The sequence below is a fragment of the Nerophis ophidion genome, linkage group LG13 (genome assembly GCF_033978795.1).
Source record: "Nerophis ophidion isolate RoL-2023_Sa linkage group LG13, RoL_Noph_v1.0, whole genome shotgun sequence".
Lineage (NCBI taxonomy): Eukaryota > Metazoa > Chordata > Actinopteri > Syngnathiformes > Syngnathidae > Nerophis > Nerophis ophidion.
In genome coordinates this window covers 12,945,686-12,958,966 of record NC_084623.1, presented here as the reverse complement: position 1 = coordinate 12,958,966, position 13,281 = coordinate 12,945,686, and the positions used below count along the sequence as shown (strand labels likewise).

Sequence of the window (13,281 nt, the reverse complement as noted above, 5' to 3'; positions counted from 1 at the left end):
TCAGCTCCTCATTTGATGCAGTAGATAAAAGGTTGTAAAAAAGGTGCTGTACATAAAGATTCCCACCTAATGTTTAAGTCGATGGTTTGCGCATTGCTTAAGGTCCAAACACTAATACATTAGGACTAACACAAGTTGGATTATGAAGTTAGTAAATGGGGTGTTATTCGTTATTATTAATGACATAAAAGGAATGTTGCAGCAACCAATTGCTGTTTTTACGATGTTTTTCCCCCAGAAAACCGACAAAGAGTTTACCAATCATTCAAAATGTTGCATTATGCCTAGTATAAGGTACAAAACACTTTTAGCGTGTAATTACACTGCTGGTACGCAAGAGATTAGTACAAGCTTCCAATGCTGGTTATTTGTTATTATTAATGACGTAAAAGGAATGTTACAGCAACCAACTGCTGTTTTTACGATGTTTTTCCCCCAGAAAACCGACAAAGACTTTACCATACATTCAAAATGTTGCATTATGCCTAGTATAAGGTACAAAATACTTTTAGCATGTAATTACACTGCTGGTACGCAAGAGATTAGTACAAGCTTCCAATGCTGATGTGCCATGATTACGCGAAGTTATCTGATTATTTATCTGTTAGGAGGTATCAAGTGGGGTAGCAAACCAGTTCAGCATCAATATGTTTTTGGGTTTAGGGCAGTTCATCCAGTAAAAGGTGAACAATCTATTACCCTTTGCTCAAGCTACTCATAAGGGAATGTGCAGGAAAGTCAAAAGAGTTTAGGGAAGACTGGGTGTTGTTACAAGCAGGAGGAGTAATTCTGAGCTGGTCCCTTACTTTTCTCATAATCATCCTTACCGAATGAAGTGAAATTCTTGAATTACACACTCGGGCACCAGTTCTTCTTCCATTGCGATTAGTTATTCAATCTGGTGGTCTCTATCTCACCAGGCCTATAACCCTTTCCAGTCATAGGTAAGTCTAAAATATTGTTCATAAAGTCCTGTGATAGCACTTTGGTCTTGTCTATGGTGATGGAGAGGTTTGAATGGAAATTGACCATTTTAAATGGTATGGGTTATTTTCAACTCATGTCTGTCAGTTACAATAAATTTAACATCAAACATATGGACTGTGCATGTCTTTGTAAGATAGTAAATTTAAAAATCAGGATGGATCAAAGACTTATTTCCCCTTCCGTATCTGCATATGTACTGTAAGTTTCAATGATTAAGTAGATCAATTGTCCATCCATCCATCCATCATCTTCCGCTTATCCGAGGTCGGGTCGCGGGGCCAGCAGCCTAAGCAGGGAAGCCCAGACTTCCCTATCTCCAGCCACTTCGTCTAGCTCTTCCCGGGGGATCCCGAGGCGTTCCCAGGCCAGCCGGGAGACATAGTCTTCCCAACGTGTCCTGGGTCTTCCCCGTGGCCTCCTACCAGCTGGACGTGCCCTAAACACATCCCTAGGGAGGCATTCGGGTGGCATCCTGACCATATGCCCGAACCACCTCATCTGGCTCCTCTCGATGTGGAGGAGCAGCGGCTTTACGTTGAGTTCCTCCCGGATGGCAGAGCTTCTCACCCTATCTCTAAGGGAGAGACCCGCCACCCGGCGGAGGAAACTCATTTCGGCCGCTTGTACCCGTGATCTTATCCTTTCGGTCATGACCCAAAGCTCATGACCATAGGTGAGGATGGGAACGTAGATCGACCGGTAAATTGAGAGCTTTGCCTTCCGGCTCAGCTCCTTCTTCACCACAACGGATCGATACAACGTCCGCATTACTGAAGACGCCGCACCGATCCGCCTGTCGATCTCACGATCCACTCTTCCCCCACTCGTGAACAAGACTCCTAGGTACTTGAACTCCTCCACTTGGGGCAGGGTCTCCTCCCCAACCCGGAGATGGCACTCCACCCTTTTTCGGGCGAGAACCATGGACTCGGACTTGGAGGTGCTGATTCTCATTCCGGTTGCTTCACACTCGGCTGCGAACCGATCCAGTGAGAGCTGAAGATCCCGGCCAGATGAAGCCATCAGGACTACATCATCTGGAAAAAGCAGAGACCTGATCCCGTGGCCACCAAACCGGAACCCCTCAACGCCTTGGCTGCGCCTAGAAATTCTGTCCATAAAAGTTATGAACAGAATCGGTGACAAAGGACAGCCTTGGCGGAGTCCAACCCTCACTGGAAACGTGTCCGACTTACTGCCAGCAATGCGAACCAAGCTCTGACACTGATCATACAGGGAGCGGACTGCCACAATAAGACAGTCCGATACACCATACTCTCTGAGCACTCCCCACAGGACTTCCCGAGGGACACGGTCGAATGCCTTCTCCAAGTCCACAAAGCACATGTAGACTGGTTGGGCAAACTCCCATGCACCCTCAAGAACCCTGCCGAGAGTATAGAGGTGGTCCACAGTTCCACGACCAGGACGAAAACCACACTGTTCCTCCTGAATCCGAGGTTCGACTATCCGGCGAAGCCTCCTCTCCAGTACACCTGAATAAACCTTACCGGGAAGGCTGAGGAGTGTGATCCCACGATAGTTGGAACACACCCTCCGGTCCCCCTTCTTAAAGAGAGGGACCACCACCCCGGTCTGCCAATCCAGAGGTACCGCCCCCGATGTCCACGCGATGTTGCAGAGTCTTGTCAACCAAGACAGCCCCACAGCATCCAGAGCCTTAAGGAACTCCGGGCGGATCTCATCCACCCCCGGGGCCTTGCCGCCGAGGAGCTTTTTAACTACCTCAGCGACCTCGGCCCCAGAAATAGGAGAGTCCACTACAGATTCCCCAGGCACCGCTTCCTCAAAGAAAGACGTGTTGGTGGGATTGAGGAGGTCTTCGAAGTATTCCCTTCACCGATCCACAACATCCGCAGTCGAAGTCAGCAGAACACCATCCGCACCATACACGGTGTTGATAGTGCACTGCTTCCCCTTCCTGAGGCGCCGTATGGTGGTCCAGAATCGCTTCGAAGCCGTCCGGAAGTCGTTTTCCATGGCTTCCCCGAACTCTTCCCATGTCCAAGTTTTTGCCTCCGCGACCGCTAAAGCTGCACACCGCTTGGCCCGTCGGTACCCGATCAATTGTAAGCAATATTTTGGCAGAAGCAAATTAATTGACAATATTGTGAGTTTGGTTGAAAATATGAACATTTTCTGTTCCAAGTAGTTAGTAGTGCAAGGCCAGTTAAAGTTACAAATCAAAACATCACCTTTTACTTCCACAGTGAACTGGATGTCGTCATCCTTCGACTCACAACAGTACATGCCAGAATCAACCACCTTGGCAGATGGAATTATTAGACTTCTCAAGTTTTCCTTTGACTGGATGTCTATTCCACTTCGAGGTAAAAGCTGTGTTCCATCTTTGTACCATGTGACTTGTCCACTGGGGTCTGACAGCTCACACTGCAGAGCAATGGGGCAGCCGGCCATGACTGTCTTTGTCTGGTCAGCCTCTGACACAGCTGAAAACTTCTGAAGTGGAACTAAAGAATGGAATGCAAAACGCAGTTAGATTTGAAAAGGGTATTTTTAGTTTCCATTTTTTTTTCAGGCATGATTTTAGGGATGTCAGGTATTGTTTCACCTTTACATGCTTTAATTGTCACCAGTAGTCTTCACCTGTGACATCACAGGTGAAGACTGCTGGTCTGAAAATAAGAAACTAAAAATACATTCAGAGGACAGAATAAACCTATTCGGGTTGATTGGTACCAACTAAATCACTTAAAGCAATTACGAGAAAAAATACTGTTCTACAGGATTAAAATATCCCTATGAACATACAGTAATTGAACTTTTGGCATTTTGAAAACTAACTCAGCTTCTCCTTTGATGCAAGATTCCCACCCTTTGTTTAAGTTGATGCTTTGGGTATTCCTTATGGTCCAAACACTAGTACAGCTAAACTAATACAAGATGGATTATGAAGTTGGTAAATTGGGTATTCTTTGTTATTGACACATAATGAATGTTACAGCAACCACCTGCTGTTTTTACAATGTTTTACCCCAGAAAAATCACAAACAGTTTACCAATCAATCAAAATGTTGCTGAATGCCTAATAAAAGGTACACAAATACTTTTAGCGTGTAATTACATTGCTGGTACGCAAGACATTAGTACAAGCTTCCAATGCTGGTGTGTCATGATTCCGCTAAATAATGTGATTATTTATCTGTTTGGAGTTATCAAGCGGGGTAGCGAATCACTTCAGCATTAAGGTTTCTGTTCCAGGTAGTTAATAGTGCAAGGCTAGTTAAAGTTACAAATCAAAACATCACCTTTTACTTCCACAGTGAACTGGATGTTGTCATCCTTCGACTCACAACAGTATACGCCAGAATCAACCACCTTGGCAGTCGGAATAACTAGATTTCTCAAGTTGTCCTTAGACTGGATGTCTATTCCACCTTGAGGTAGGAGCTGTGTTCCATCTTTATACCATGTGACTTGTCCACTGGGGTCTGACAGCTCACACTGCAGAGCAATGGGGCAGCCGGCCATGACTGCCTTTGTCTGGTCAGCCTCTGATACAGCTGAAAACTTCTGAAGTGGAACTAAAGGATGGAATGCAAAATGCAATTAGATTTGAAAAGGATACGTTTAGTTAAACATTTTTTCCAGACATGATTTTAAGTCTGTCAGGTGGTGTTTTACCTTTATATGTTTGAACTGTCACCTAGAGCAGGGGTAGGGAACCTATGGCTCGCGAGCCTGATGTGGCTCTTTTGATGACTGCATCTGGCTCTCGGATAAATCTGAGCTGACATTGCTTAACACGATAAGTAATGAATGATTCCACTTGTAATCACAGTGTTAAAAATAACGTTCAAAATATAAAACATTCTCATGCATTTTTAATCCATCCATCCATTTTCTACCGCACCTGTTCAAGAAGTTGCGTTAAAGGTAAGAAGTAATTTATTTATTATTGGTTACTGTGGGGTTTTCCCTCCTGGGGGTTCTTCAGACCACCAAGCACCAACATGAGAGCCTGTTTCAGGGTTACAATATTGTTTTATTTTTCAATTAGTCTCTCAGTTGCTTTCCAACAATTGTCTTTTTCTCTTTCGTTCTCGCTCGCGCTCTAGCTCTAGCTCCAGCCCCAGCCCCAGCCCCAGCCCCAACCCCGTCTCTCCTCCTGGCTGCTGCTTATAATAGAGCGACAGATGATTCGATAAAAAGGCCCAGGTGGGCCATCTACACACCTGTCGCTGATTTCAAGGCCGATCCTGGCAACACTTCGCTTCGCTGCAAACCCCCTCCACATTTAGCTTCAGAATAACAATGTTATTACAAAGAATAAGAGACCTATTATACTCTAAAAATGCTGGTCTTACTTAAAAATGCTCATGTTTAGTTGTGTTCAGTGTTAAAAAAATATTATATGGCTCTTAAGTAAATACATTTTAAAATATTTGGCTTCTTGGCTCTTTCAGTCAAAAAGGTTCCCGACCCCTGACCTAGAGTCTTCATCTGAAGATTGCAGGAGACAGTCAAAACATGTCAAGATTAAACGTCATCTAATATACAGTGAAACATGTCTGGGGGAAAAAGAAACTAAACGTATTTTCAATTAGAAGACAGAATTAACCTGTTTGGTTTTACTGGTTTTAACTAAATCACTTACAGCATTAGCAATATCTCTTTGAACATTAATGAACATTTTAGAAACTCACTCAGCTTCTCTTTTATTGCACTTAATACACTTTTGCAAATGAGTACTGTATATAAAGAGTCCCATCCAATGTTTAAGTCGATGTATGACAAAATGTAAATACTTGTGGAAAAACAGCCCAACTATAAAATTGCTTATTGTCCAAACACCAGTACATTTCAACTAAGCCAAGTTGGATTAACAAGTTGTTAAATGGTGTGTTATTTGTTATTTTTAACGAAGTAACATGAATTTTATAGCAACCAGCTGCTGTTTTTACAATGTTCCCCCGAGAAAAGCCACAGACAGCTAACCAAACAATCAATATGTTCTCCAAAGCCTAGTAAGAGGTACAACATAATTTTAGCATGTTATTACACTGCTGGTACGCAAGACATTAGTACAAGTTTCATATGGTGGTGTGCCACGATTGCGTTTAGTAGTATGGTTATCTGTTTGGAGTTAGCATGCTATTACAAGTGGGCTAGGGAGTTCAGTGCAGTTCATCCAGCAGAAGGTAATCAACCAATTTTGTCTTATTTTTAGATAATTGTTTTCCATTTGTAGTAACCGGATGTCTGCCCCATTGCACAAATTATTTATGAGGGGGTGTGCAAGAAAATCCAAAGAGGTTAAGGAAGACTGGGCATTGTTACAAGCAGGGGAGAATACGGGGCCACAAGAGCAAAAGTCTCAGGAAGAAGTCAAGAAAAAGTCAGCAAAACAAAGCATTGTCCGAAATATTCCAACCCATGTGATAATAACAAAGCACATTACACATATGCTATCACGATGGAAGCCTATTTGAAGATCGGACTAAAACAATGTGTCACCTTTGGCTTCCACTTGAAACTGCACTGTATCGTCTGTTGTCTTGCAGCCATGAACCTCTGCATCGGACTGTGAGGCCGAATGTAAAGCCACTTCGCTTATGGAACCATCTACCAGCATGTCTTGCCCAGCATGTTCATGTAGTTTTACGCCATCCTTGTCCGAAGTAACTTCCAAATTAGGATTTGATGCTTCACTCCACAGCACTGTGGGCTCGTCAACTTCCACTGACTTCTCCGTTACAGTCGGACATGGTGTCGGCATTGTCACAGCTGGAGCTGGAGATGTTTTGAGGTACATCAAGAGAAGATTGCATCACTATTTCTGAATCAACAAAACAACTGTTTGAAGAAACTCAAAAAGAAATTCAAAATAGATATTGTAATCAAAATATATCGAGAGTTGCAATCAGAAGTTTACATAGCGACGCCATGGGCATGAATGTCATATTAATTACAGACCTAATGACTTATTTGAACCTTTTTTTTAACAAAGTGAAAAATAAGCTGTATAATCATTTGATTATAAAGCTTACATCAGTGCACGTCAACGTGTATGCTCTCGAACCTAAGAACTATGTACCAATTGTCAAGCGTATTAGTGCTAACTTCCTTCTTTGTGGCTCTCAAAGGAGGACTACCTCCAAATTCTTTACGTTCGCTGAAACCGTTGAACCATTTGTGTGTTTCTAAAGATCATCAATCTATTAGAACTAGTTATGCAAAAGATGAAGCAAGCTAACATGAATCTCCTGAAATGGCCTTCTTTAAGCAATGACCTCAAATCTATTGTACGTTCGCAAACTACGCCTAAAAGCTGGGTCCAGGCCAGAAACGTCCGGATGGCTACAAAAAGCATCTAGTTGAAGTAAAACTGGCTAAGGTACATTTAAAATAAAAATGTTGTTTTTGTTGTATAAACACTTGACTCTGGAAAAAATGGTTCAAATAAACATTAAAGGTCAGGCAATGTATATGAGATTCAAACGTATGTATAAACTTTTGAACGCAACTGCATGTAAAGTATTTATTTGTATTTATTCGAGCTTTATTCAATTTGGTTGATCTTTCTCATATTAGGATTTCTGTGTTTGCTCATATTCTCCTCAGATTATCAATTAAATGTTCACATTGGATAATTGTTTTTGTTTCATTTAAGTAAATACTTAAATAATTAAGTGTAGACACTCAAGCTGGCAAAAACTTCATTTTGTAAAGAAGTGCTATTTTTTGGTAATGATAACCATTTAAATCACCTTCAACAGCCACCTTAATTGCAGCGACACTGTTGAGACTCTCAAATGTCCTTGGTGGATAACACTCTGATGGGACACGGGATGTCTGCTTGGAACAGGTGGAACCTGAAAACTGCCTTGAAGATTTCTTCCCATAGTTTAGTGTGCTGTATATTTGGTCCTTAGCAGTATCTGTATTGCGATGACAATCTCTCTGGACTGTTGTTTCCAGCAAGGATGGATATTGTTTGGTAAACAGAGCTGGTTCTGTTTGCAAGATCTCCTCCGGTTTGACAGATGGTGTTTGGAAATTGGAATGCCCCCTTGATTGCACAAAATCTGGTTGTACAGAGTCATGCAGTTCCGTAAAACATGTAGAGTCAGGTGTATATTTTGTTGTTGCAGAGACAGTTGGTCTATCCAGCTGGCTATTTACCTCTTCAGATTGGTAAAAATCAGTCTGTATCAAGTCCCTTGGTTTGTCTGCGTAGACTGTCATAGTTTGGATGCAATTAAGAAGATTATTTGTCATTATGACTGGCCTTTCTGTGGAATTGCAGAGCTCCTCTGCTTGAACGGTTGTGGAGCTATAACGTTTCTCAGGGTGGGGGATTTTTTCAGACTGACTGAACCTGTCTAATGGAACAGCTGCAGGCTTTAAATCCTTAATAAAATGCCTTGATTTAGGATTTGAAATCTTTTGCTTGTGGCCTAATTCTGACAGGACAGCCATCTGTGCTGAGCTATTATGCTCTTCTAATTGGGCAGTTTCAGTCTTGAGCTTATATTCCTTTGATTCAACACATGTTCTCTGTTGAAAACTACCAACATCTGATGGGGCAACTGGTTGCAAGGAAGCCATAAGCTGTTCAGAAATGGGTGTCTCTTCTGGTACCTGTGTGTGGAAAAATGATTTCTCTCCTTGGGATTCTGTGAGATGTTTAGTTTGGTAGTACATGTCACATTTCGTGATAGATGGCTTTATTAAGTTGCAGTTAGATGGAGATTTGGTATTTACTGCTTGTTGGTTGTTAAGCTCTTTTTGATCTTTTGTTAAAATCGGGCTGGGGATATTTTCAGGATTTGACAGTGTTGTCTTGTGGCTGGAATGTTCTTCATATGTCCTGGTATTTCCACTCTTGTTGAAAATGCCGGACTTGGACTTTGGGAAAAGGCAGTCCTCAAAACAAGCTCCTTCCTTCTGCTCTTGTTCAGAGGCAAACCTTGGCAGTGTAGCTATAAGCAGAAAGGTTTTCAGTGGTTGTTGGTCTCAGTGTTTCTTCTCATAACACAATTTCATTGACATCATTGTGTGGGTTAGGATGAAGTTAAGCTGCAATCCATTGCAAAGACAAACAAGATGGTCGACCAGCTTTGGTCTGAAATCAAACTTATAGTTCCCCCTTATAGACTATAAAATTAACATTTACACAAAACACTGATACTTACTTATATATTTGAAGAAGTATATTGCATTCCTTTATAAGAGTTTGTTGTCATTGCAACAGGATAAAAGTTTGTGGCTGTAAGATGAATGAGAGGCTCTGGCGATGTATAACACATGGAATGAGCTCAAAGATTGTAAGCAGCATTTTGAGAGCAAATATGTTTGTTACAGTTAATAAAGTAATGACAAACACAACATACAGTACAACAGATGTTAGTTGAGGCAACTACTCAACCACTAAACACCCGCACACTTGTTCAAGAGCACAAACTGCACAAAGTAATATGAAACCAGAAAGGACAAGATGGCGAAAAGCAATTTTCATCAAATCGTGTGCTTCAGATTGATGAACCAACCAACCAACTAACAACTATTGTTAATGGCGTATATGGGTTGGGTTAACATGGATGACTGATGATGAGATACATAAAATCACCTTTGACATCCGCAGTGATTTGGACTGATGCGTCAGAAACCTCATCAATTTCATCCCCATAGTGACACTGCTTTGCTGTTTGGACAAAGCCAAAGAGAAAACAATGAGCTTGGTCATATCCTGTGACGCGAAGACAAAATACTTCAATTGTAAACTTGCACGTAAGATGAGTAAAAACACCTTTTGTTTCCTCATTTAACGGAGCGCCAGATGTTTCACAGCTAAAACTTGCATCACCAGGCAAGTCAAATATGACTGGAGATGGAAAGACTTGGACGCTGCTCTTAGGTTCGGAAATCGTATCCATTTTTGCGTGGACTGGGGTTCCGTCTTTGTACCAACAAGCTTTGGCAACGGGATCGGAAATCTCAAATTGTTGAACAATTGGGCAAGGCACTTCAGTAGACTCAGCTCTCTGGACATCTAGGCCATTTGTCACAGCTGGAACTATGGACAATCATTTTGGAGTGGAGTATTATAATTTCAAGTCATTGCGGTGTTCTGATATCAGTTTTGTATAACAATAACAAACAAGAAGCAACTAACACAGGAAAAAGCTGCTTGATATTGGGTCAAACGACACATACAAAAAGAGAAGAGATAAATAAATCACCTTGATTGTTTACAACTAATGGAGCAACATCATCTGCTGTTGCAAGATAGTATGATCCAGAATTTGAAGGATGAGTTGGTTCAATGACAAGAGTCTTCTTGTTGGCTTCTTGTTCCAAACTTAAGTTTGTCACTTCAGCCTTCTGCAGTGACACCTGCCCAACAGGGTTTGAAATCTCAAACGATTGCTCACTGGGACAAGGTGCCTCAAGTGATTGTGTCTCCATACACTTCGGTGAGGGTGACACTGGCACCGTTGGAGCTAAAGGCAATAATTCAAATTATAAATGTGGATAAACAGTACAGGTCCTTACTCTGATCAACTCTGCTCAACTGTCTGTAAAAAAACGTCTTTGGATATAGATTAGTAAAACAATACATTATCAAAATGTTACAAAAACAAGGAAGACACAGACCGATACATTAAATGTTAGTTGGTCCTAGTTTAAAGACAGTCTGCCAAATGGCTCTAGGATTTAGATATTCATTTATAATCACCTCGAATATCCACATTGACAGGGAGAGGGTCATCACAGTTGTACTGCTCTGAATGTCCAAGTTCTGCAGGGACAATGAGTTGGCCTAATGTGCCATTACTTGGTATGTCCAACTCTTCATGTGGGAAGAGCTGTATGCCATCTGTACAGCATTGTGCAGGAAAAGTGGAGTCTGCAATCTCACTTTCCAGCCCCAAAGGTTCGCCCATTTTGAAGGACTTGGTTCTCTCAACGTCAACATCAGTGCATGACATCACTGGCACGGCTAGCATTAGAGATTCAGAAATCTAAATCAATACCTTCACAAAGAAACTACTAAGAAGAGTATGAAGTTGCTGTCAAGTCATACATTTATATGTTATGCCATTTGGTATTGTTTTTTGCTTAACAACATAATAGGTGTTTGAGTTCAAGGGATGTCATGCAGTTGCGTACTACACATAAAAGAAAGGGTGAGGTTCAAACATTTGGGCAAAAGAAAAGAGGTCACCTTTTATCTCCACTTGAAAGTCCGTGGTGTCATCTTTGGTTGTACGTCGATACGCACCAGAGTGGCCCAGCTCTGTAGACTGAACAACTAATGTCTTTGTGTTTTCTTCTGAAGGGATTTCTAAATCTGAGTCTGCAATGAGTTGTGTTTCATCCTTGAACCAGCAAACAGGATCAGAAACCTCACACTGGAGTACAACAGGACTCCTTGCTTCAGTCTGTTTTGTCTTCATCTCTTCAGCAATTGTGCAGAACTTCACAGGTGGAGCTACAGATATAGTTAAACCAATATCTAATGTCAAACTTATGTAAACATCAAGACCACTGTAAATTTATGTTAGCAATTAGTTCAACTTAAAAACTTACACTCAATCAAGTAATACTTAATGCAAAAACTGGTTACAGTTAAGCAACAGCTTCCAATACTAGTGTTGTGAGAGTTAGGTGCTTTGCATATTAAATATAGGATGCATTGAAAAAAATACGGCCAAAAGTAAAAAGAAATCACCTTTGATGTTCAGACTGAATGTGACAGCGTCACCCTTTGTCTTGCAGCAGTACAACCCCGTGTGGTAAAAGTCAGCTGATGGAATAACCAACTTCCTCACCAAGCCATCGGTTTGAATATCTACTCCACTTTGAGGAAAGATCTTTGCCCCATCTTTGTACCAGTGCACCTGGGCATCCTGGTCCGACAGCTCACATTGTAAAATAATAGGGCTGCCGGCGTAGATGGTTTTGTTCCTCTCGGCTTCAGGAATTGCTGAAAACCTCCCAGATGGAGCTACGGATATTTGAATAATTTCAACTTTTTAGGGTTAAATAAGACAGTAATTTATATTTCAAAAGAGGAATACTGCAATTCATTTTCCATTTTAGCCGTTTAAAAATGCATTTGCTGCAACACTAAGACATAAGAACGTCTCAAACTTACCCTCTACTTCCACATTGAACCTGATGACGTCATCGATGGCATCACAGCAATACACTCCTGAATGTGAGAATTCTGCTGACTGAATGACAATTCTCCTCATGGTACCCTCCGATTGGATATGAAGACCGTCTGTTGTTTGTAATTCGGCCCCATTCTTATACCAATTCACTGGAGTTACAGGATCTGAGAGCTCACAGTAGAGCACGATCGGGTTCCCAATTTCTACAAATTTGTTTCGATCCATTTCTGACATTGGTGAAAACTTGACGAGAGGAGCTGCACAATAAAAAAAAATCCATGAGGATTAATATTTTTTCTATTAATCAAATATCATTTTGATACAGTGGGGCAAAAAAGTATTTAGTCAGCCACCGATTGTGCAAGTTCTCCCACTTAAAATGACGACAGAGGTTTGTAATTTTCATCATAGGTACACTTCAACTGTGACGGACAGAATGTGAAAAAAAAATCCAGGAATTCACATTGTAGGAATTTTAAAGAATTGATTTGTAAATTATGGTGGAAAATAAGTCTTCGGTCAACCATTCAAAGCTCTCACTGATGGAAGGAGGTTTTGGCTCAAAATCTCACGATACATGGCCCCATTCATTCTTTCCTTAACACGGATCAATCGTCCTGTCCCCTAAGCAGAAAAACAGCCCCAAAGCATGATGTTTCCACCCCCATGCTTCCCAGTAGGTATGGTGTTCTTGGGATGCAACTAAGTATTCTTCCTCCTCCAAACACGACGAGTTGAGTTTATACCAAAAAGTTCTATTTTGGTTTCATCTGACCACGTCGACATTCTCCCAATTCTCTACTGTATCATCCATGTATCCATTTTGGTATAAACTCAACTGGTCGTGTTTGGAGGAAGAAGAATACTGAGTTGCATACCAAGAACACCGGACCTACTGTGAAGCGTGGTGGTGGAAACATCATGCTTTGGGGCTGTTTTTCTGCTAAGGGGACAGGACGATTGATCCGTGTTAAGGAAAGAATGAATGGGGCCATGGATCGTGAGATTTTGAGCCAAAACCTCCTTCCATCAGTAGGAGCTTTGAATGGTTCACCAAATACTTATTTTCCACCATAATTTACAAATAAATTCTTTAAAATTCCTACAATGTGAATTCCTGGATTTTTTT

General features: G+C 41.5%; 1 protein-coding gene across 1 annotated transcript in view; it reads right to left on the bottom strand.

Annotated features, from left to right (window-relative positions):
• LOC133564868 (obscurin-like) overlaps positions 1–13,281 on the bottom strand; it is a 94,047-nt gene that overhangs the window by 55,702 nt on the left and 25,064 nt on the right. Inside the window, exons 7-17 of the mRNA XM_061919409.1 lie at positions 12,134–12,409; positions 11,708–11,983; positions 11,201–11,467; positions 10,712–10,975; positions 10,215–10,475; positions 9,782–10,048; positions 9,602–9,676; positions 7,740–8,954; positions 6,487–6,762; positions 4,278–4,553; positions 3,204–3,479 (exon numbers count right to left, since the gene is read on the bottom strand). Coding sequence (XP_061775393.1) covers positions 3,204–3,479; positions 4,278–4,553; positions 6,487–6,762; positions 7,740–8,954; positions 9,602–9,676; positions 9,782–10,048; positions 10,215–10,475; positions 10,712–10,975; positions 11,201–11,467; positions 11,708–11,983; positions 12,134–12,409 — 3,729 coding nt within the window. The remainder of the gene's footprint in view (positions 1–3,203; positions 3,480–4,277; positions 4,554–6,486; positions 6,763–7,739; positions 8,955–9,601; positions 9,677–9,781; positions 10,049–10,214; positions 10,476–10,711; positions 10,976–11,200; positions 11,468–11,707; positions 11,984–12,133; positions 12,410–13,281) is intronic.